Source organism: Salvia hispanica, chromosome 6 (genome assembly GCF_023119035.1).
Source record: "Salvia hispanica cultivar TCC Black 2014 chromosome 6, UniMelb_Shisp_WGS_1.0, whole genome shotgun sequence".
Taxonomy (NCBI): Eukaryota; Viridiplantae; Streptophyta; class Magnoliopsida; order Lamiales; family Lamiaceae; genus Salvia; species Salvia hispanica.
The window spans coordinates 38294170-38315142 of record NC_062970.1 but is presented as its reverse complement, the minus strand read 5'-3'; the positions used below and the strand labels follow the sequence as shown (position 1 = coordinate 38315142).

At 32.4% G+C, this 20973-nt stretch overlaps 1 protein-coding gene and 1 pseudogene across 1 annotated transcript; both read left to right on the top strand.

The window, feature by feature from the left end:
* The first annotated feature begins 5978 nt into the window (after positions 1-5978).
* On the top strand, positions 5979-9129 carry LOC125192532 (30S ribosomal protein S1-like). Its single transcript, XM_048090136.1, has 10 exons — positions 5979-6127; positions 6757-6817; positions 7233-7392; positions 7474-7594; positions 7817-7898; positions 7974-8077; positions 8478-8556; positions 8651-8701; positions 8793-8810; positions 8924-9129. Exons 1-10 carry the CDS (start codon positions 6120-6122, stop codon positions 9122-9124), a joined length of 885 nt encoding a protein of 294 aa, XP_047946093.1. The 5' UTR covers positions 5979-6119; the 3' UTR covers positions 9125-9129.
* Positions 9130-15225: 6096 nt separating this feature from the next.
* On the top strand, positions 15226-17557 carry LOC125192646 (annotated as a pseudogene).
* Positions 17558-20973: the final 3416 nt, after the last annotated feature.

Sequence of the window (20973 nt, the reverse complement as noted above, 5' to 3'; positions counted from 1 at the left end):
GCGGTTGGGCGGACCCCAAAGGCGATAGGGAGGGGGCGAAGAGAGGGAGGGAGAGGCAGAGGGGTCACGCCGGAAGAAGAGAGGGAGAAAATGGAGTCAAGGGTGTGTTGTCTGTGAAATCGAATGAGCAATGAAACGTAATTGAAGGTGCAATGGGTAAATTCTGAGGGGCTGCCATTAACTCCATTCAATTCATATCATCAATCTACACAATGGTATTTTGTTATAAATTGTATAAGGTAAGAATTTTTAGTATGAAAATTATAATAAATTTAAATAGTTAGTATTTTATAGTTATTTTCAAAAAAAAGGCAGAAGTTTAGTTGAGTTGGTAGAACGTTTATCCATGTTGAAGGTTCGAATTTCGAAAGAAGTATCGATGAGTAGAAGTGCCATAAGACATAAAATCATTTAACGTAAGCTATCGTTGTCAGTTCGCTTGCATGATGACTTTACGTTACTATTACAAACATAGGGCAACATAAAGAAGTACTACATCGAGGTTGAACAAAGAACAAACAAAAAAAGTGTGATTGTAAAAATGTGTGTTGATTACTACTAAAAACGCTATTAGTGATAAATAGGAATTGGTTAGAATGATATTTCTCAAACCTAAACAAAAGGATAATAGGAACCTAGGTGGTTATATACAGAGCCATCTTAGCTAGGGCTTGTCAAATCGGAAAGCCATGGTACTCGAACTAAAAAGTCGGACATCCAATTCGAAAATTTCCAAAAAATTGAATTGCAAATAGCACTTCACTCTAAATGGACACGGAAATGGATCCTTACGTGACACAGCCTCAGGTTGTGCTCCTCCGACCCATCATTGATTTCTATACACTTAGATCTAATGGACACCTCTAGAGATCTATTCTAGATAAGAAGATGTCACTTTTTTTGTTTGACCACATGTGTACGAACAAGCGATTAATGAATCCGACTAATCTGTTCAACCGGGTTTGCGAGAATAAAGTGAAAGTCTCCAGATGAGTGGAGTTTGAACCGTAACCTCGAGATCACCATAAGATATCACTTTTATTTACAAAATATGTCATATTTTCATTTTTTAAAAAAAAGTAAATTATCATTATTACATTTAACTATTTTTTCTTTTTATTAGTAGTACTTTAATTACATTTTCCTATTTATATAGTTTATTAGTAGTATGTAGTATTTTTCTTCCTATTGACACACTCATTGTATTAAGATTGAGATTTGAGAGAATTGTACTCATCTTCATCTGTATACATATTCTTCATTGTTTTATCTACATCTCTCCTAATAAATCGTTTGCTTTGTCCGTATTTATTGGTTGTATACATGTTAGTGTGTGAGGGGATTTTTTTGTTATTGTTCCTTAATATATACTTTAAGATTTGATGATTAAATTAAAGATAAGAGGCTCTTCTATATATTGCTCAAATATTTAGTGATTTTTTATTAATATTTCTTGATCTATGTTATTGCTTAATATTTTAGTGTTAATTTGGTGTCGATTTCTTATCCCGGGTTTTATCATTTTTTTGTGTTAATTTTTTTGGCAAAATTAATTAACAAATTATTAATAAAGCTAACTTAATAACCAACTATATCTCTAATCTTTCAATCCCAAGATATAGGGAGCACTACATTTTGGCAATAAGAACAATTTCATCTTTCAACTTCATGCCTATGACACAATCTCGAGAACTATCTTATCCACCAAACAAAACATAAAAAGTGACTTGTTCACAATATTGATTCTAGCCTTATTTCTTTTTAATGTTACATATCTTGTTATATTTAATTTGGGCTATGAAACGAGTGCTCATAACATCACATTTGACATGAAGATTCCTCTCTTGTCATATTTTTATCTTGGCTATTAAAAATGGAGTTATTAGCTTTCTAGTTTTTATTAACTAACTCCATCCCCATTTGTCTCAATTTGATCAAGCCAGTTTTAAGAAATGTAATGGAAAGTGAGTTGAAAAAGTTTGTGAATTGTGGGTTACTTTATATATTAGTTTTATAATAAAATGTGAGTAGGAATAAGTTAAAGGAATATTGGGTTTCTTCAGAAAATGATAAAAGTGAAATGGAACAAATTTTAAGGGATGGATGGAAATGAAAAAATGGGACAAATTTTCGAGTGTGGAGGTAGTAATTTGTTTAAAATAGTGATTTTCTTGTGATAATGATCATGCAATATATATGTATCGAGATCTCAAAATAAATAAAATAAAGATTTCAACAATTTGATGCAATATATCTAAACGACCATAACTTGTAGAGTAATTATTTGGCCTATGAATGATTTTCCCGTTCAAATAACTTTTCAATGACATTTTTGTTAATTTCTTTACAATTGCCACTTTAGATAATTATAGATTATAGATTATAGATGGATCTTAATTGCAGATCAATTAATTACTAAAACTGCAGTCTATAGTTATTTCCTACGAGAAAAAATCCTAGTCTAGATATACCAGGTGGAATAATGATGTGGTGTGTCTCGTCTATATTATATTGATAAATGAAATATACATAGCTCACTTCCAGCTGAAAATTACACCTCCACGTATGCTAATTGTCAAGATTTTTAATATGGAAATTATGAGTATTCCATATATAACACACTGCATAACCAATATACACCGGCCATATATAATATGTATACGCATTAAACGTTATGACTTAAATCTCCTATTATCTTTCCATCAACTGAAAAAATAATTGCTGCAATTAAACTATGAAACTGTTCATTATATAGTACGTAATATTTAGTTTTAATGTGTATATATGTGAACATACATAATAGAGTGTAATCATATTTCACGGGAATATTTTTTCTTTAATTGATAGCATTGAACAGAATAAATATTACTATAGCTTACTTTTTTTTTTATTTGTACTTAGTGTTTTTGTTCACATAGAAAATTTGCGTTACATTTCTACAAAACTATAATACTACCAATCCAGTCCTACCCTATCTAAAGAATTGTGAAGAATACGTCAAAATATGATTAAAAAAAAAATCAAAGTAGAATAGTAAATTGATGATTTATTTTAGATATGGAGTATAAATGTATAATTGCATAAATGGACTTTATTAACAGAATTATCTTCCAAAGAGTGATGAAATTCAGCCACCCTATTTAATCAATTGGGCCAGACATGGACCGGGTAATACAGAACTTGGGCCGATCTAGATTGGGTCTCTTCAATCTAATCGACAGTTAAAAAGAGCGTGACGTAAGACTATAGCCTCTGTCGTAAACTTTTATATTATAAGAATAAAATATTACTCCCCAGTCCCGATTAAATACTTTTGTGAGTCGGAGGTTTAAAATTGTAAAGAAAGTTGGTTGAAAAAGTTAGTGGAATGTAAACCAACTTTTTAATATTGGTTTTATAATAGAATGTGAATGAAATGATTTAGTGGAATGTAGACCTCTTACCATTTATGGTAAAAATAAAGTGTGACTCTTAATTGAGACAGGACGAAATGGAAAAGTGTGACTCTTAATCGGGACGGAGAGAGTAGTAAAGTTGAGATCTCAAAGCCACTCCTTAGCGACGTTAAGGTATTTGGTTTGATTGATATATCAAGGTGATGACAGTTTTCTCAATTTATTTCGATAGAGCTAACGACATGCTTAAGCTACGCCGACAGATTTAAGAAACGGAACTCATTGGTTGAAAAGATTATCGTCGATTTGTCAAAGTCATATGTCTCGGTTGGATCCAAGGGTGCATTTTTTTACCTTTTGATGTCGTCTTCCAATCTTTGTCTTGCGTAAAAACTCACTATTGAAGTGTATCAAAGGAAAAATATGTTGAAATAAAAAAATATACTAATACAGGAATAATAAAAATACTAAAAGTTCTCTACCTATATCGAAATAAGTTACTACTACGTTTTCTTCCATTTAAAATTCTACTTCATAAATTTTGTAATTATTCGATACGAATCGGTTTATTATTGATCTAATTACACAATTAGAAACATATAAAGTTACTATCACTCAATACGCCTCATTTTGAGTGATAGGAAAATTCCAAATAATATGAATAAATGTTAATATACTAAACAACTAGAGCAAAAATAAGATTCGCCAAGAAAATGATTTAATCGTTATCTAAACTTCAATTTTATAAGATACTCTCAACATGACAAAGTCCTTGTAATCCCGTAATAGAAAGAAAATGGTCGATGTTAGAAACTTAGAATAATGAAATGATTCTCGAAGTTAGATTAATGAAACTTTACGCGTTACTATGAGCTGACGGTGGGGTCGGTAGATTGTATATAGAAGTATAGTTTTTTACCTAAATACATCCATTTATATCTCTATAGAAGTATGATTTTTATATTAGCAATTCGATTATTGTGTTGATATAAAGATGATTGCTTTCTAGCAAATCTTGTTTTTGTAAGTGAAAATGAAATGAAACTAATCTTCTTCAACCGAGTAAGGATGTGAAGAAGACACGTCGATGAATCGCATCTATTTCCACTGCATCATCCCAAATCCCAAACCAAATCAAAACCACAGAAACAAACCTTCTCCATTTTTGCGCAATGCCTGTTTTGGTCGGATTATCAGCTTCAGGCGGCTTTGCGTTTCTCTCCATCTCCTCCGACAACGCTTCTCACAAACCCCTCACGATTAATTTCACCAATCTCTGGACCAAGCGACCTAATTTATTAACCCCGGCTAGAATTTCCCTTTCCAGCGGCAGCGCCACCAAAACCGATGACGGCGTCGATCAATCTTCGCTCGCCGATGATTTCAAACAATCCCGGGTGTGTGTGTTTTCCTCTATTATAATTCGATTGGGTACTCTGTTTTATAAGAATTGGGCGACAATTGCATTATCACTGTGTTAAATTCTCTAATTCGTGATCGTGATCATGAATTCATGATCAGTTTATTTCCATCACAATCTCTATACAATCCAAAAAGCTTATCTTTGACCTTATCTCACCCGTCTTATCTTTGGTCATGATTCTCATTTCTCATGCTTATTCTCAGTCTATTTTTGTTCCAGTTTCGAAACTTGATAAATGCAGTCTTTTGGGATACTTTTAGCTAGGAATTTGTCAGGTGTCCTGTGAGCTCTCACAGCAACTTGTAAATGTTTTAAGGGATATTGGCATCTAATATCAGGAACTTTCAAAAAGTTAGTTTTTCCACGAACTTTAAAATTGGCAAATAATATCACGTACTTTACCCCAGTTTGTTTTTCCCACGAATGAAAAAATTCACACAAATAATATTATGATACGCATTTGTTTTCGTAATTTCTCGACAACAATTTTGAGAGTTTCAAGTTTTTCAATCTTTGAAGATAGTTTTTCTTGAAGCACACCGTCCAAAATTGTTCTTCAATCTATTAAAATAACATGAATTTTTTCATTCGTGGAAAAAACAAACCGGGGGTAAAGTTCGTGATATTATTTGCCAATTTTAAAGTTCATGGGAAAAAACCAACTTTTAAAGTTCGTGATATTAGATGCCAATATCCCAATGTTTAATTACTTTCTACCATATTTGGCTATCCTTGTTTATTTAGCTAAAATATATTCTGATGTTATATGTGCTCACATGAGAATGTGATGATCTCCAATTTTGTATCCACTTGAGAGTGCAGAAAAATGGTTAGTTTACCTTACATAGATCATGTGTAGACAAATTCCTCCATGTCCATGTCATAAGAAATGTGGGTGGGTGGCTGATGAAGCATTAAGCATTTGGGGCAATAACCAATATCCATAACTGGTTTTTGTGAATATGCTGCTGCTGCTTGTGTGCATATATGATGTCAATGTTCTTAGTCTACACATTTTCGGGTCACAATACTTATTTCATAACTGAGTGCTACCTACTTTGTAAGAACTCTTGAGGTGATTTGGAGAAGATTGATTGGTTCTGATTTTATGCAAGCTTCTTATCTATTCCTTTGTTATGCAAAGAAGTAGAGGTCTGCTGATTGGAAGCGGCAAAGGCATACCACTCTAAAGGACTCACCTATGATGGTAGAGTTGAGGGATTCAATGGTGGCGGCTTGCTGATTAAATTTTATTCTCTTCTTGGGTTTCTTCCCTATCCACAGTTGAGCCCCTCCCATTCATGCAGAGGTAGACATTCCACCTATAAGGTCGACATTCTAATGGAAATTACTTTTCTATTGTCCAAATATAATGTTATTAAATGACTTTAGCTAAATTAATAAGTATCCAGTTTCTTTTTTTGTAAAAAAATTGATTTATTGATAGATAACTAAGTTATGTCAATTGTCAAGCCAAAAACACTTGTAGAAATTTGTGGATGTTTTGGGATGAGCAGTGCAGCATGTGAAATTGCAGAATTTACTAATCTTTTGCGATGACAAAGCATGCAATCATCCAATGAAAACTTTTACACCATCTCTTCTCCCAATGGATTTTTCAGTGTCACATTTGACCAGCTAAATCTATTTTTCTAATCGCAATTATAAATATTTAGTTACTTAAAAAGTTTAATGGATAATACAGAAAATCACATCAAAGGGTTAAGATGGAAGTCTAAAATACCAGAAATTTTATAGATTTACTCAAACTATTCAAGCTTAAGTAATTCGAAAGATTATCTGGCTTTCTCCTTCTATGCACTTTTAACTCTTTCCTTTCCCCTTTGAAATAAATGATGACACATGTTTACTTTCTTCTCTTACTATTATGCTAACATCAATCTTTTCTAATGCTCTTGATAAATTCAATTCATGCAGAACCCAAAAGTCCATCCAAGAGATTGCAAGAGCTTTGGTAGGTTCTATTATTTCAGTGAAGGTAAGGGGCTCTTTACTGATGTATAGATTTTCTAATTCCTGGATGCTGTTAAAAACCTGATGTTAATGTAGACTTGATTTTAACATAATCAAAGTATAAAGACATGATGTTAATGTAGACTTGATTTTAGCAAAATGAAGTATTGGGACCTAAAGTATAGGGGTCGAAAATCGATTTTTCCAATCGTAAAGTGCTCTACACTAAGAGAACTGCATATATAAAATGTTACTATTGGGGAAAGCATAGTAGTGATACCCGAGAATCACTGATCACAATAATAGTGATTATGTATTTCATGCTATATGTCCTATATTAGAAATATGTTCTTCAAATAATACTTCCAAGAACCTTAGAATTATCGCAAAATAATTTAGGTGAAATTGTTAATACGTTAGATTATATCCTCAATTCTTAGGCTATCCAAGCTGATGAGGAGAGCAGGAAGTTGATCTTCTCAGAGAAGGAAGCCAACTGGTCCAAGTTCTCTCCGCAGCTGAAGGTGGGGAACATTTTTGAAGGTAAGGTGGGGTCTGTCGAGGATTATGGTGCCTTCATTCATCTGCTCTTCCCGGACGGTATGTATTTCTGAGTTACTTCCAATTGATTCAGTTTGCAAGTCTGTAGCTGAGTTTTAAACTTGCTCTGCATCTTTGCAGGATTGTATCACCTCACAGGACTTGTGCATGTTTCAGAAGTGTCATGGGATTTAGTGCAAGATGTAAGAGATGTCCTATTCGAGGGTGATGAAGTGAGAGTCAAAATTATAAACATAGATAGGTGTGCTTCTGCAGTGATGCTTCTCCTATATGCCTTGTCTACTGCTGAGCTTTATTTTTGTGAAAAATATGGTAGAAAACTTCATATAATTATAGGCTTAATCTAGCTTATGCAATTCAGAAACTTGGAATCATTGTATGTCTTTCAACACTTATTTTGACAAAGTTATACTTGTGCCTAGATATATTGACTGTTTTTTGTGAAACTGGGAACATGTTGCAGAGAGAAATCGAGGATCACTTTGTCAATAAAACAATTGGAGGAAGATCCCCTCTTGGAAACTTTAGACAAAGTTATTCCTCAGGTTTGGCCAAACTTATCTATTCTCCCAACCAAACTTTGACTTCATACAAATACTGATGACTTTTGTGCTCACCAGGACACCTCAGTTGATCCCAATGCCTTAAATGGAAGTGAACATTTTGCTATAGAACCTCTTCCTGGGCTTGACACGATTATCGAAGAGCTTTTGAAGGAAGATGGGTATGGTTAGAACCATGTTATATGCTTGTGCCGTGATTCACTTTCTGCTTCTTTCATTTCCATAGGAAAAGACAGAAATGAACATCTTTCTCTCACGTCCGGCTGCTTTGGCTCTGCCTTCACTATTAAGAGTGGTGAACCCATGCATATATTGGTTTCGGAGAGTTTTTTTTTCAAGACTAGTTTCTCTACAAAAATCATTATAATGTGGCAAGTCCCAGTGATAAGGAGTAACTAGCAATATCATGTTAACATTGAGAGAGAGATAGAGTAGAGCCTTGTTTGGACTGACTCATGAAAACAGCCTCGTTATAGTCAAGAACTGAAGAACAAGGCGTATTTTTAGTAATACAGGCTACCAGTCTCAAAGTTTTAACCATGTTCTGTTTCCCCTCTCCAGCATTAACGATGTGAAAATCAGCCGACAAGGATTTGAGAAGCGGGTAGTTTCACAAGATCTGCAGCTTTGGCTATCAAATGTATGAACAAAATCACCCATAATGCTAAAGAAGGCTATTGTTGAAATCTTCTATCTCTTTTATCACTCATTCCAAATGTATCACTATCTGACAGGCGCCCCCAATAGGCGATCAATACACACTTCTCGCTCGAGCTGGAAGACAGGCATTCTCTCCCTACCTCTCTCCCTCTCTCAGAAAGACATACTATATATTTACATCATATTTCTCACATAATAATCTAAATTTTGGTTCAGGTTCAAGAAATACAACTGGTAACCTCACTCGATCAAGATGGAATTAAGAGAGCATTGCAGCGAGTCCTGGAACGTGTCCCATAGTTTCTCATCGCCTTGTGCTAAAGACTCCGAATTTTCTGATTGTGCAGCATTATACAGTTCCATACCCGGAGGAGGACACTGCGTCAACTAGCACTATGCGAACACGTTTCAAAGAATTTCGAGGTGTTGTATATCTTTTGTTCCTTAATCCCTTTTACTCAAGTAATTCTTCAACCATATGTATATGCTTACTTTGCCTCAGTGAGACAATGTTTACTTGTGAAAATTGTACATTTAACAGATGTTAATAGCCTCTCATGCTCTTCTCTATTTCAGTAGTTTCTTTGTGAGGGTAAATATTTGGAAAAAGTAGCTAAAAGAGTCGTAATTAAAATGTTTGATTTTTTTGTGCAATTCCTCAAACAAGTAGGACAAAATTAAATATTTAGACAATGAATAGATATTATACCTGAATTTTAAATTTTGTATCAGGTCAAAATTTGCACAGGAGTATCATTTAATAAATGTATGTATTTTCTTATTTCCGCCTTTCACGATTTTCGCCACTTCACATTTAGTTAGACACCAAACATAAAATGGCAAGTTGTAATGAGTTGGAATAATTGACAAATATGCAATAAAAATATACAACCGGTTTGTCACATAAATTAATTTTAAAATGTTCATTAAAATTGAAAATTTTTAAATTTAAATATCCATATTTTTGTTGAAATTATCTAGTTTTAAATTTTCTTTTTCCTCATACTACCAAAATTATTTAGTTTCAAAAATAAAGTTGCTATTTTTTTTTTTTAAATTTTCTAAAAGACCAAATTCTACCACTGATTTTTGCTCAACAAAATTTTACATTTTGGTAACATAAATTTTAAAAAAATTAACCCCCTTTTTTTGATGTATACAATGCACTGACATTCGTTGCTTGAATAATTTAATTTTCTTTGCAAAATTGATTACATTGAATTGAACAAGCAAATTTTTTTTCTTACTCACGAATTTAAATTAAAAAAGAGCAATTACAGGTCAACAAATTAAAAAATTATAAATCTCTCGTGGACCACAAGGAAACATCAAGCTTCTTCTTTTTATATTTCTTCAGTTTTTCAAAACTATACAAAAAAATTCTGACATTACTGTTGTAACTTGCAATAAAAAAAAAACTCAATAATAATAATCCACTAACTAATCATGTTCTTGTTGGTATTCCTTCACGATAATTTAATTGGGGAGACTTCTCTCATTTTTCCCAAAAATTATTTTAAAAAAAATAACATAAAAATATATAAAAAAAAAAACCCAGCAACCTGTCAGTAAATTATTTTCTGAAATCCTTAAAATTATTGCCTCACCTCGGTTTGTGTAAATTTTTAAATGATAATTAATGGTTAAGTAACCATTGTCTCTCCAACATATTTTATTTCTTGGGTAAAATAAAAAAATGATTGAGTGTCCGTTATTTGATTAGAGTAATTTTTACATAATTATTTAGTAGTGAATAAGTAGTGAATTTGTTTAAGAAAGACAAAATAAAACTAAAGTAGAAGATTCCGTGGTTAATTAAGTACTAGTGGATTATTTTTTTTCGAAAACTACTAAAATAGACATTCTTATGTAATGAAGCAAAAAAGTAAAGATTTCATAAGACATTGATAAATTGGATTTTTGGTCATAATTATATAAGTTTATTTTGCCTTCGATTTATTACTTAACTTGAATTATTTCTTGAACTAGTTATCTTTGCCTATTATCGGAGTCTTAACTCGATTTCACTCTTGATTAAACTATTTTACATCTAATTCAAGACTTAATAATTAACGAACTCTTGTTTAAGTCATGTTTACCCACTATTAACTTGATTTCACTAGCAAATTAGCCTATTTTGTTTACAATTCAAGACTAGCTTCTAAAATGTGTAACTCATGAATGTGTATCATTCTCACAAATCACAATCATAAATCATATAATACCGATTATTCAAATTGATCTAAAATACGTTTCAATGTTTGCATGAGTGTATCATGTACATACTTATATATTAGGAGTAAATTGATATATTCATACAATTAATTACTAGTACTATTTCATTATGTGTTATTATAATTTCCATGCTCATGGTTGTGCACCATTGTCTAGTGCCCTATTCCGTTGGAATAAGGTGGTTTAGACAGCGCTTTTGTTTTTCATTTGCCTCTTGAGGCGTCCCTTGGCCCATTGGCCGCGAGCCTTGTTCTCTCTTTAGGTATGCTAGAGTTTGGTTTGGTACATATATATCTCCTTATTTATTTATCTTAATTCAAAGTATTTTTTGAGAAATTTAATCGGAAGTAATCATCATTACATTTCTAAGCCCATCAATTATGGAGTATATGTTATACTTAATCATAACGATCACCTTCTAACAAGATATTGGTCAAAGATGGCTGAGATAATTATTTGAATTAATGAGTAAAAGTATAATAAATAATGGATAAGATCATTATTTGGTAGTTCATAATTAGTACCCATATTATCAGTCTTAGGGATTTGAATGCATTTTTTCTCTAGCAAAGATTGTTTAGGCCATGCAACTACCTACTTTTAGACCACCAATAATTTTAATTGAGTTCTATTCACTATTAGCAAAATGCATATACTATTGATTATTTTTTTTATAAAATGATACGAATCAAATAATTATTTACAATTGTCTAATAAATAGTACTTATAACTTTAAAAAACCCTTATTTTTCATACAATGTACTACTAGTCTATATTATTATTATCTATTCTAGACTAACCGCTCAATATATATTTTAATTATATATTAAGATCGTTCCACATGTGAGAATCCAGTTAATATATATTCTAATAAGCTCATGAATTTTATGTACATTCTTAAAATTTTATAGTAGTATTTGAAATTTTAAATGTGAACATTGGACTTGTGTAAACTAGAGTAGAGGCCTAGAGGGGTCATCAATGTTGCACTAATTTCATATATAAAAGCATTATAAATGATTTACACAATAAATACATTGTAGGGCGTTATTGATCGTACATGAAATACACGTTATATATGTTCATTTAATTATGAACGAAATGAAGATATCGAGCATCAGAATGAAATGAAAGAGTGGGGGACTGCAAAAATCAGTCCATAAAATATTAGGAGTAAATGGTGATCTTAAATTGCTTTCAATATAGTCGTTCTAATTAAATTTCTCTTTTTATAATCTTTTAGATCCCTTTAAATTGCTTTAATACAGTCTGTTTTAATTATATTTATTTTTTTAAAATAATACTCCCTTCGGGTTCCGTCCACGAATATGTATTATTTTTTTTAGGTCTCCATAGAATATGAATTTTTAATTTGGAACTCTTTTCTCTCAATGAGGTGAAATCCATTCTCCACTTAGCAATACTGTATTTACTTTTTTTTCTACTTCTCTCTTACTTTACCAATTTTGTATTAAAATCCGTGTTAACTCAAAGTGCGTATATTCTTTAGGGCAGGGGGGAGTACTTTAGTTCCCTTCTACTTTGGTACCTTTAATGACATTGTTTTGTTAGGACTATAATCAATCACGGATCCAAAAGCAGCCGTGATCAACCGTGCACTATCAATATATGAATATGAGCAAGAAAATTTATTAAATTCAGCTTACTATCAGTTTGATAGTGCGATAGCTTTATCCCAATTCTAATTGGGGTTCAATTGCGTTTCCATAAACCATTCATTGCCGGCGACGATTGTTCACAATCGTTGCCTTCCTACGCCATTGATCACATTTTTCATTGTGTCTGGACCTATTTTATTTTCTTGATATGAACTAATAACTTTACTAGATCTCTAAACTTTTATGATGCATAATTGAGTTAATAAATATATGCTATAACTAAGAACTTTACTAGAACTTTCCGCATATAATTAATATATGCGCATAACTAATTCAACAGTGACAATACATCAAATCTACTAAAGTAAATAATTTAATAAAATGTATAGTATGGTTAGTGTTAGTAAAATTAGTTATAATTAACAAATATATCTCAGAATTGTTGGTTCTTTCTTTCTTCATTTTATATCTTGGCTCTTTGTTAACATTAAATTATCCAAAAAAGTTAAATATCTCAATATTTCCTAAAATAAAGTCAGATATGACTTCTAAAAATAATTGTGGGTCTTTCAAGTTGCAAGATCCTCTTCCCATTTCACCACTCAATCTTATGTTAATGTTTTCTTTTTAAAGTAGTTTTCAGAAAAAAGCTTCTAAAAATATAGAAAAAGAAAATCTATATAACCATCTTTGCATTTTTCCATATTATCACCTAATCATTATGTCACAAAACGCTCAAGCCAAAAAAATAACAACCATCGAAATAAGAAGTATAGAAACAATTTGACAATACATAACAAAAAGAGTAAGAGATACAAACGAGAGGAACGTTCGTAGCAAAGGCTTACAATTAGATATGTCCAAGATCAGAAAAGAATCTGTATTTGGTAAGAAACTAAGAATTAATAAAGCAATAAATTATTGAGTAGATAAAAACAGAGCAAATTATTACTTTTTGAATAAAAATATTGATATCCGATCAAGAAGTAGAGTAATATTAATACGATATGATGGAGCCTTCCCCACTAACCATTTAAATTCATTTACACTTATAATTTAAGTTTGATAAAAGGACATAATTAAATACTATCGCTCAAATTTAAATTATATTGCTGTGTGAAATTTAATTATAATAAAAGTTTTAAGTTGTATGTGGGGCTTAAATTGGATGAAAAAGTGTTTATAATTAAAAGGTAGAAATTGGTCTAACATCACAATATTTAGAACATGAGTTGCAAGAACATCATGAGCTTTATTGAGGGATTAACACATTGGTCATAGAATAATATTTTTGAAATAATATAGAATTTTATTGCTTGGTTCAAAGGAGAAGAGCATATTATAAAATTTAGTAGTCCCTCCATTTTATCTCCATTTTATTCAAGATAGACCTTTTTTTAGTGACACTGCAATTTTAATTGAGGTTATAAATGGAGTAAAATAGAATGAAAAAGACACTTAATATTTTAATAATAGAATGAAAAAGACACTTAATATTTTAATGGAAAGAGAGAAAGAGAGGTTATTATTTAAGTTGGGATGAACAAAAAAAATGGACATCGCCTATAGTAAATAAAAATAAAATAGTACTATACGATATTATTATACCTACTTCTTAACATTGTCACTTACACAGCTACACACATTAATACATTATACATAAATCGCCTATAGAGGTAGGGACGGTGATCTGAAATTCGAATAAAAAGAATATTTAATATAAAAAGAGTAGAGTAAGGGTAAAGGCAAAAAGCAAAAGAAAATGAAAAGTAAATTGTATTTTAAATACTAGTATGATAATCAAAAGTGATAAAGATATGAGATGGAGTACTTAACGGAATACTTGATGTTATTTAAAACTTGAGGCGCTCACGGTTCTAAAGTTATCGATTCAAGTTTGGAAATGTTGGTTCCGAGTACGAAGGCTTGAACTATAATCGACTCACGAAAGTACACAATTTTTTGATTTTGGGTGATTTTTGGCCAATTTAGTCGAACTAGTTTATTAAGGAGTATATTTTTATTTTTAGTGTGAAAAGTAATACTCTCGCAATTTTATAATAATCTTTACGTAAAGTTAGACTTGTGATATGATAAAAGAACAAGTGCATCGATCATAAAGAGCGAAAATGAACCCCATTTAGAATTGACACTTGTTGTATCTGTAAAATCGATAACAATTAAGAGCATTTCCAACGGTGGACGTCGCGAGGACGTCGTTCGGAAGTCCTACCGACGCCCGCCATTGTGGAGCAAAAGGTCGGACACGCCCGTCCCATTAGCCGTCGGATGTCCTCGGATATCCTCGCGACGTCCTACCCGACGTCCGCCATTGTGGAGGGTCGGACGTCCGAGTTTAAATTTAAATTTTTTTAAACTCTATAAATACGGCTCTATATATACGCTCGTTAAATTTCGTAAATTTAAAACGTATAAATTGAATAATTGTGATTTTATTTCATTCAGGAAGTTTTAGTGGAAGTCCTAATGACGGCGGAGATTTTTGTGGAAAGTCACAGTGGGAAGCCGCCAGAAAATGCTTCTGACAACCGAATGTAATGAATTTTTCGTATGAACGGTGGATCGATCGACGACGACTGATGCATATTACCGAGTTTGGGTAATGCTTTGATAAGCCAAGTACCAAAACTTATACATACACAATCCATATATATATAATATAGTACTCTCATAAAAAGGGTCAAACCAACATCTCTCAGCTCGTTGCTTCCTTCTTCTCTCCTCTTTCGTTATTCACATTCTCATCATTTTCTCTCTCATTTAAGCGAATCAACTGAGCTAATTGCAATCACCTTTTCTCTCTCTCTCTGCGCCTCTGCTCCACTTTTTGTATTCTTATTCACACCAAAAGCATCTCACTTCCCCATACTTCCCAACAAAGATTTCATCTTTTTCTCAATGGAGAAAGAGGGCAACGCCAGCAACTTGTTTTCCACCTCCACTGATCTCAATTGCAGGCTTTTCCGACCCAATTGGGAGAATTCAGTCGATCAGAACGACCCCTTCGAGTCGGCATTGAGCTCCATGGTCTCGTCCCCAACCGCTTCGCACAACAACAACGGCAACAACAATGGCGAGAACATCGTTTTGCGTGAGCTGATTGGGCGATTGGGCAGCATTTGCAATTCGGGAGAGATTTCCCTTTCAACAACAACAACAGTGCTAACACCTCCTGCTACAGCACCCTCTCAATTCCCCTCCCAAGCTCAATCTCATGAGGGAGAGGGGGAGCAATCAGTTCCTCTCTCTCCCCACCTTCTCCGCCGATCCGGCCTTTGCTGAGCGGGCCGCGAGATTCTCCTGCTTCGCCAACGCGAATTTGGGCGGGCTCAGTGAAATTCCCCCAAAACTCGATCCGGCGAAGATCCCGCCGCCGTCAGTTCAAGAAAACTGGGAATCAATTCGGGCTCCGGAGAAGAATTTCATGGCTTCTAGATCCTCCACGCCTGATAATGCAGCTGATTCGAGGGAGAATTCGACTGTTTCCGAGCAGATCCCGATTCCCGAAAATGGCGGAAACCCTAGAAAGAGAAAATCCGCCCCCAAAGGAAAGGGGAAAGACACCGCCGTCGCTAATGTAATTCAATTCTCTCTCATCTCTACGAATTCGTGAAGAGAATTGCGGAATTGCTCACGTGATTTGATCAATTGCAGGTTTCTGCGTCGGAGAATAGTGAATCGAGTGGGAAGAGAAGCAAATCGGAAGAGGAGAAGGCGAATCAGAAGGCGTCGAAGGATAATTCGAAGCTTCCGGAGCCTCCCAAGGACTACATCCATGTCCGAGCTCGGCGTGGCCAAGCTACAGACGCCCATAGCCTCGCAGAAAGAGTATGGAAATCAATCATTCTTCGTTTCAAGAAGAGTAATTTGCTTTGTATCGAGTGGTTGTTTGATAAAAATTGCATCTTTAGGTTCGTAGAGAGAAGATCAGTGAGAGGATGAAAGTGCTTCAAGATCTTGTGCCAGGTTGCAACAAGGTAATGTGGTCAGATTCAGACAGTTGAATTTATTAAATTTCTGAGAAAAAAGTGTTGATGAATTGTTTTTCTATGTATAGGTTACTGGGAAAGCAGTTATGCTTGATGAGATCATTAATTATGTGCAGTCTTTGCAGCGCCAAGTTGAGGTAAGAATTCAAGATTCAAGAATATGTCAATGACAAAAAATGTGTATATATATATATGTGTGTGTGAAGTTTGTAATTGGCTATGTTGTTTATGTAGTTCCTTTCGATGAAACTGACTACCGTTAATCCGAGAATGGATTTCAACATGGAGGCACTAATGTCTAAAGATGTAAGTAGCAACATTCTCAACAAAATCATCAACTCGGAATATATCTTTGGTGAGTGAGTGAGGCTGATTTGAATGAATGCTGCAGATGTTTCAGTCTCGCGGCTCGATGTACCCATCGGATGGCTACCCGTTCCAATCCCCGTGTGGGAACGAGGCGCCTTTCCCGCCTAGCCATGGGAGAACCCAAGGGCCTCAAATGGAGAATTTCGGCGATGCACCCTCTCAAGTATGTGGCTTCATGAGTCTTGATCCGAGTTTCGGGTTTCGATATAGTTAGGAATCTTTGTAGTAACATGATCTTGTGGTTTTTTTGTAGGTCTCATCCTTTTGGGAAGATGATCTGCATAGCATTGTGCAGATGGGATTCGGACAAGGCCAGATGCAAAATTTTCAAGGTTAGTGATAATGTCAGATTTTGGTCTGAAAAATACTTCTTTAAAATCTTGAAATTTTGATATATGTTATGATAATATATGTGCAGGGATTCTTCCCACATCTCAAATGAAAGTTGAGCTATGATGGATTCATATACCATTCTTGATTTCTATTCAATTTGAGGCCCCAAGTGAGAGTGGCTTCTGTATATAGTGGGAAAAAATTCTAGCTTTTTAAAGCTATAGAAATGGTGACAGAAAATGGAGACTTCACTTCTTTGGTTCTTGCTCTGTATTTTGATATGATTATCAATTTTTTTGGGAGGAAATTTCCACACTAATTAGTTACTAAGGCTGTGAAAGTCAATTGTAACATGTATTGTGTTTAGGGGTTGATGAAGAGACAATCATCAATCTTCCATGTAATAATTCTTTTTCAATATTTTGCCTTTTAAAAAAAAATCTTTGTGGATATTCATAGTGTTATCATTTATCTAGTGCAATTATTGATGTACCTTTGGTTCAATTTAATTAATTTCAATTTCAATTTGCTCCCACAAATGTCATATTCCTTGGAGAATTTTGATGGTGGGGCTTGTGAGTTGTACAAGATTTGATTTGTTATACTCATAAACAGCTGTTAGTTGGGACAAAATGTCTACTTGAAATTGATTTGGTTTGCATCATTGAGCTGGAATCCAAATTCATTTCTTGACATTTGATTTATTTCTTCTGCATCTAATCAGTAAAATTTTATTTTTAATTTTTGTTTTAAGAATTTTCATAATTGAAGTTGCAATTTAATACAGGTTGTCAATGGTGAATTTGTGAGTGGACAAATGAACCACAGTGGACTTTATTCTTTTTTGACAACTAGTAGAAATCTATGTAGTATTTTTTTTCAATTTCCATACTAAATGCTTTTTTTTTAGTAATTGGACAGACAACTAGAAATCTAGAGTATTATATTGAAAATTTTTGATTTTGAATATTTTCCTTCAACTTTCTTGAATAATTTTATATTCAACAATAGTAAATTGCAATACATGCTACATCATGTAATTATTGCATATGTAGTGCATGTAATGAAGCCGCCAATTCCCAAATCAAATACAGTAGTATCTTAAAACAAGAAATTGACCTTGACTAAATCCAGTTAGGCTAAATTTTTAATAATTAGAGTAGTTAATTAGGGTTAATTGAAGCTATAACACATATTTATTGCTTTAGAACTAAAATCAATCTATCTATACATATATAAAACGGAGTTTTAGCTGTATTTTAATATATTTAAAAGTTACGAGGTGAATTTGAATATTTATAAAATACTATGTAATAATAGTTATAGTGTGGAATATTATTAAAATTTCAATGAAGTATAAAAAGAAATTACACTGCGTTAAGTATTAAAGCACAAAATTTATCATTCTCCTCCCTTTCGCTAATAATTTCTATCGATCGATTCCACCATCGGTCTATAACTATGGGTCGAAAAACTCCATTAAATTCAATCTTTGATGTTGTGACCCTATGGCGTACTGCTCCTCTAACCCTTCACTTAAGATTCACTGTTCTTCGACATCATCATTGACATTACATCGGCCGACCGCCCCTACCTTATGATATAGTATAAGTATTTCTCATCTTGATATAGAGTTTCTAAGCTGCATTATGTATTAAACCAAAAATTTATCGACCGATTCCACGCCACTATGCAACCAAAAACTCGCTTTAAAATTTGATTTTGGAGTTCCGTCGATCCAACAGTGCAACATATTTGCCCCAACCCTTCTTGATTGAGATTCTCTTTCGTTTTGTACACCATCAAATACTAGTATCGACTGCCACACTACCTCTACCTTCGATGCTCGAAAAGCTTCTTTATACCTAAAATTTGGGCTGTCATTAACTAGAATTTAAGAAGTGCGCGCAAGCATACTTATTCTCCATTAATATCAAAATTGGTACCAAACAGTTGGAACATCAATTCACCTTTACAGCTATATATAAATATTCCTAAACAACAGTATATAATATCAGTATACCAAACACTTAATCTTTCAACAGAATCAATTAATTTCTTGCTTTTGAAAGATTTGGTTTGTACAAAGATCAAGAAAATATGGACCATCCATTAATTTCTAGAATCAATAAATAAAATCAATCCCAAAAAAAAAAAAGGATCAAATTATATGGAAAAAAGAGGGACATATCAATTTTTATTATTAAGTCAAGATGGTTTTTGGGTAAAAAAAGATTTCAATCAATTCTAAAATCAGTAAATTAAGTCAATCAAAGATTAAAAGTTGAGTATTAAAGGAAAAAAAAAAAGGGTCCTAATGAGGAGTAATTGATGTTATATTTTTTTTTTGTGAATTTAATATTGTTATTGGTATGTGAAAATCAAAAATTTAAATTGGAATTGAATTAAAAGGATCAAATGCAACCAGGTGTCAATTTTCCTACAATCAAACGAACTTTCGTTTTTGTCCTTTTTTTTTTTTTCAATTTAAGAAGAAACGGTTGTTTATTATGCATAGCATAACTATATTTTTGGTTAGTTAAGGGGTTTTATGTTTCACTTATGTTTTCTTGTGTTGTTTAATGGTTTTTCCATTATTTTAATTAGGATAATACGTTTGTTTATATGAGAATTATAGTATTTGTTACTTTTTGGGATTATTAATTTGTTTGTCGTTTTTGGAATGAACGTTTTATACACATAAAAGGAACAATAATTAGAAAATTTTTCGAACGTCATAAATGGTTGTCTGTAAATTTTAATATATAGTACAAAATTAATTATATTTTGCGTTTCAAAAACACAAATAATGAAATAATAGGCCATGTTAGCAACAAGTCAATTCAAATTTTGGTCATAACGGATTTATGTCACAATATTGAAATCAATCAGATATAGTATTTTTTTATTTTTTTTTTTTTATTATGTAGAATTTTTTTGAGATGTGGATAACTACAATATACTAACAAATTCCAAAATTTGCATACAATAATATCTTTTTTAAAATTGTTATTATGTATCGGGTTGCAAAATTTGTTTTGTCCATAAAACATCTATGGAGATTTGTACTAGTATATTCAAAGTTAAAAATTAAATTTGATTTAAGATCTATATATTTTGTGCTCAAGTTAATTGCCTGACTTTTATTCGAATTGTTGTTCCTTTTGCAATTACAACATAGACCAAATTTTGGGTTAAAAAAACCAAAAAATTAGAACAATATTGTTTTATTGGGTATGCCATAATTTTAGTTAAAATCTCGACTATAATTTTGTGATTTTGTAGACGATTAAAACTACATTAATAAACATTTAAGTAGACTTTTATATTCCCTCATCCTCAGAAAAGTCATTTTTTCTTTGGGTATTCCCAAGAAAGTTTTATTTTTTTTTAATAAATGAGACATATATTTGACTATTTTATGTTTTAGCAATTTCAGTTAATTATAAATAAAAAAATAAGTTTTAATAAATCATTTAATTGATGAAAAAAATAGCCCCCACTCACTCCACAATCAACTCAAAAACCCTTATAATCATTTTGTTTACCAACCATATCATCATTTAATTTCACACAATTATTACATCACTTCAAATTTAACTTTTTTTAGTTAAAAGTTTCTATCATGTCAGAGTTTAGTACAGGATCTTATGCTCATTTTACACGTGTCTCGTACCACTATAACACAAATTTTTTTCATGTATAAAGATAAAATACCTTCCCAAAATTTGAACCTTTTATAGCTATACCCCCAATCTATGCAAATTTATTGATGTTAAAATTTTATCTCATGACTATGAGTAAAAAATTTTTGATTTACTTTTATAACGA

What these genes read in the sequence shown, in the direction of transcription:
- LOC125192532 (XM_048090136.1), top strand. An exon ending in AAAATTATAAACATAGATAG is followed by an intron (nt 7,595 to 7,816) that starts GTGTGCTTCTGC and finishes AACATGTTGCAG; the next exon opens with AGAGAAATCGAGGATCACTT. An exon ending in TAGACAAAGTTATTCCTCAG is followed by an intron (nt 7,899 to 7,973) that starts GTTTGGCCAAAC and finishes TGTGCTCACCAG; the next exon opens with GACACCTCAGTTGATCCCAA.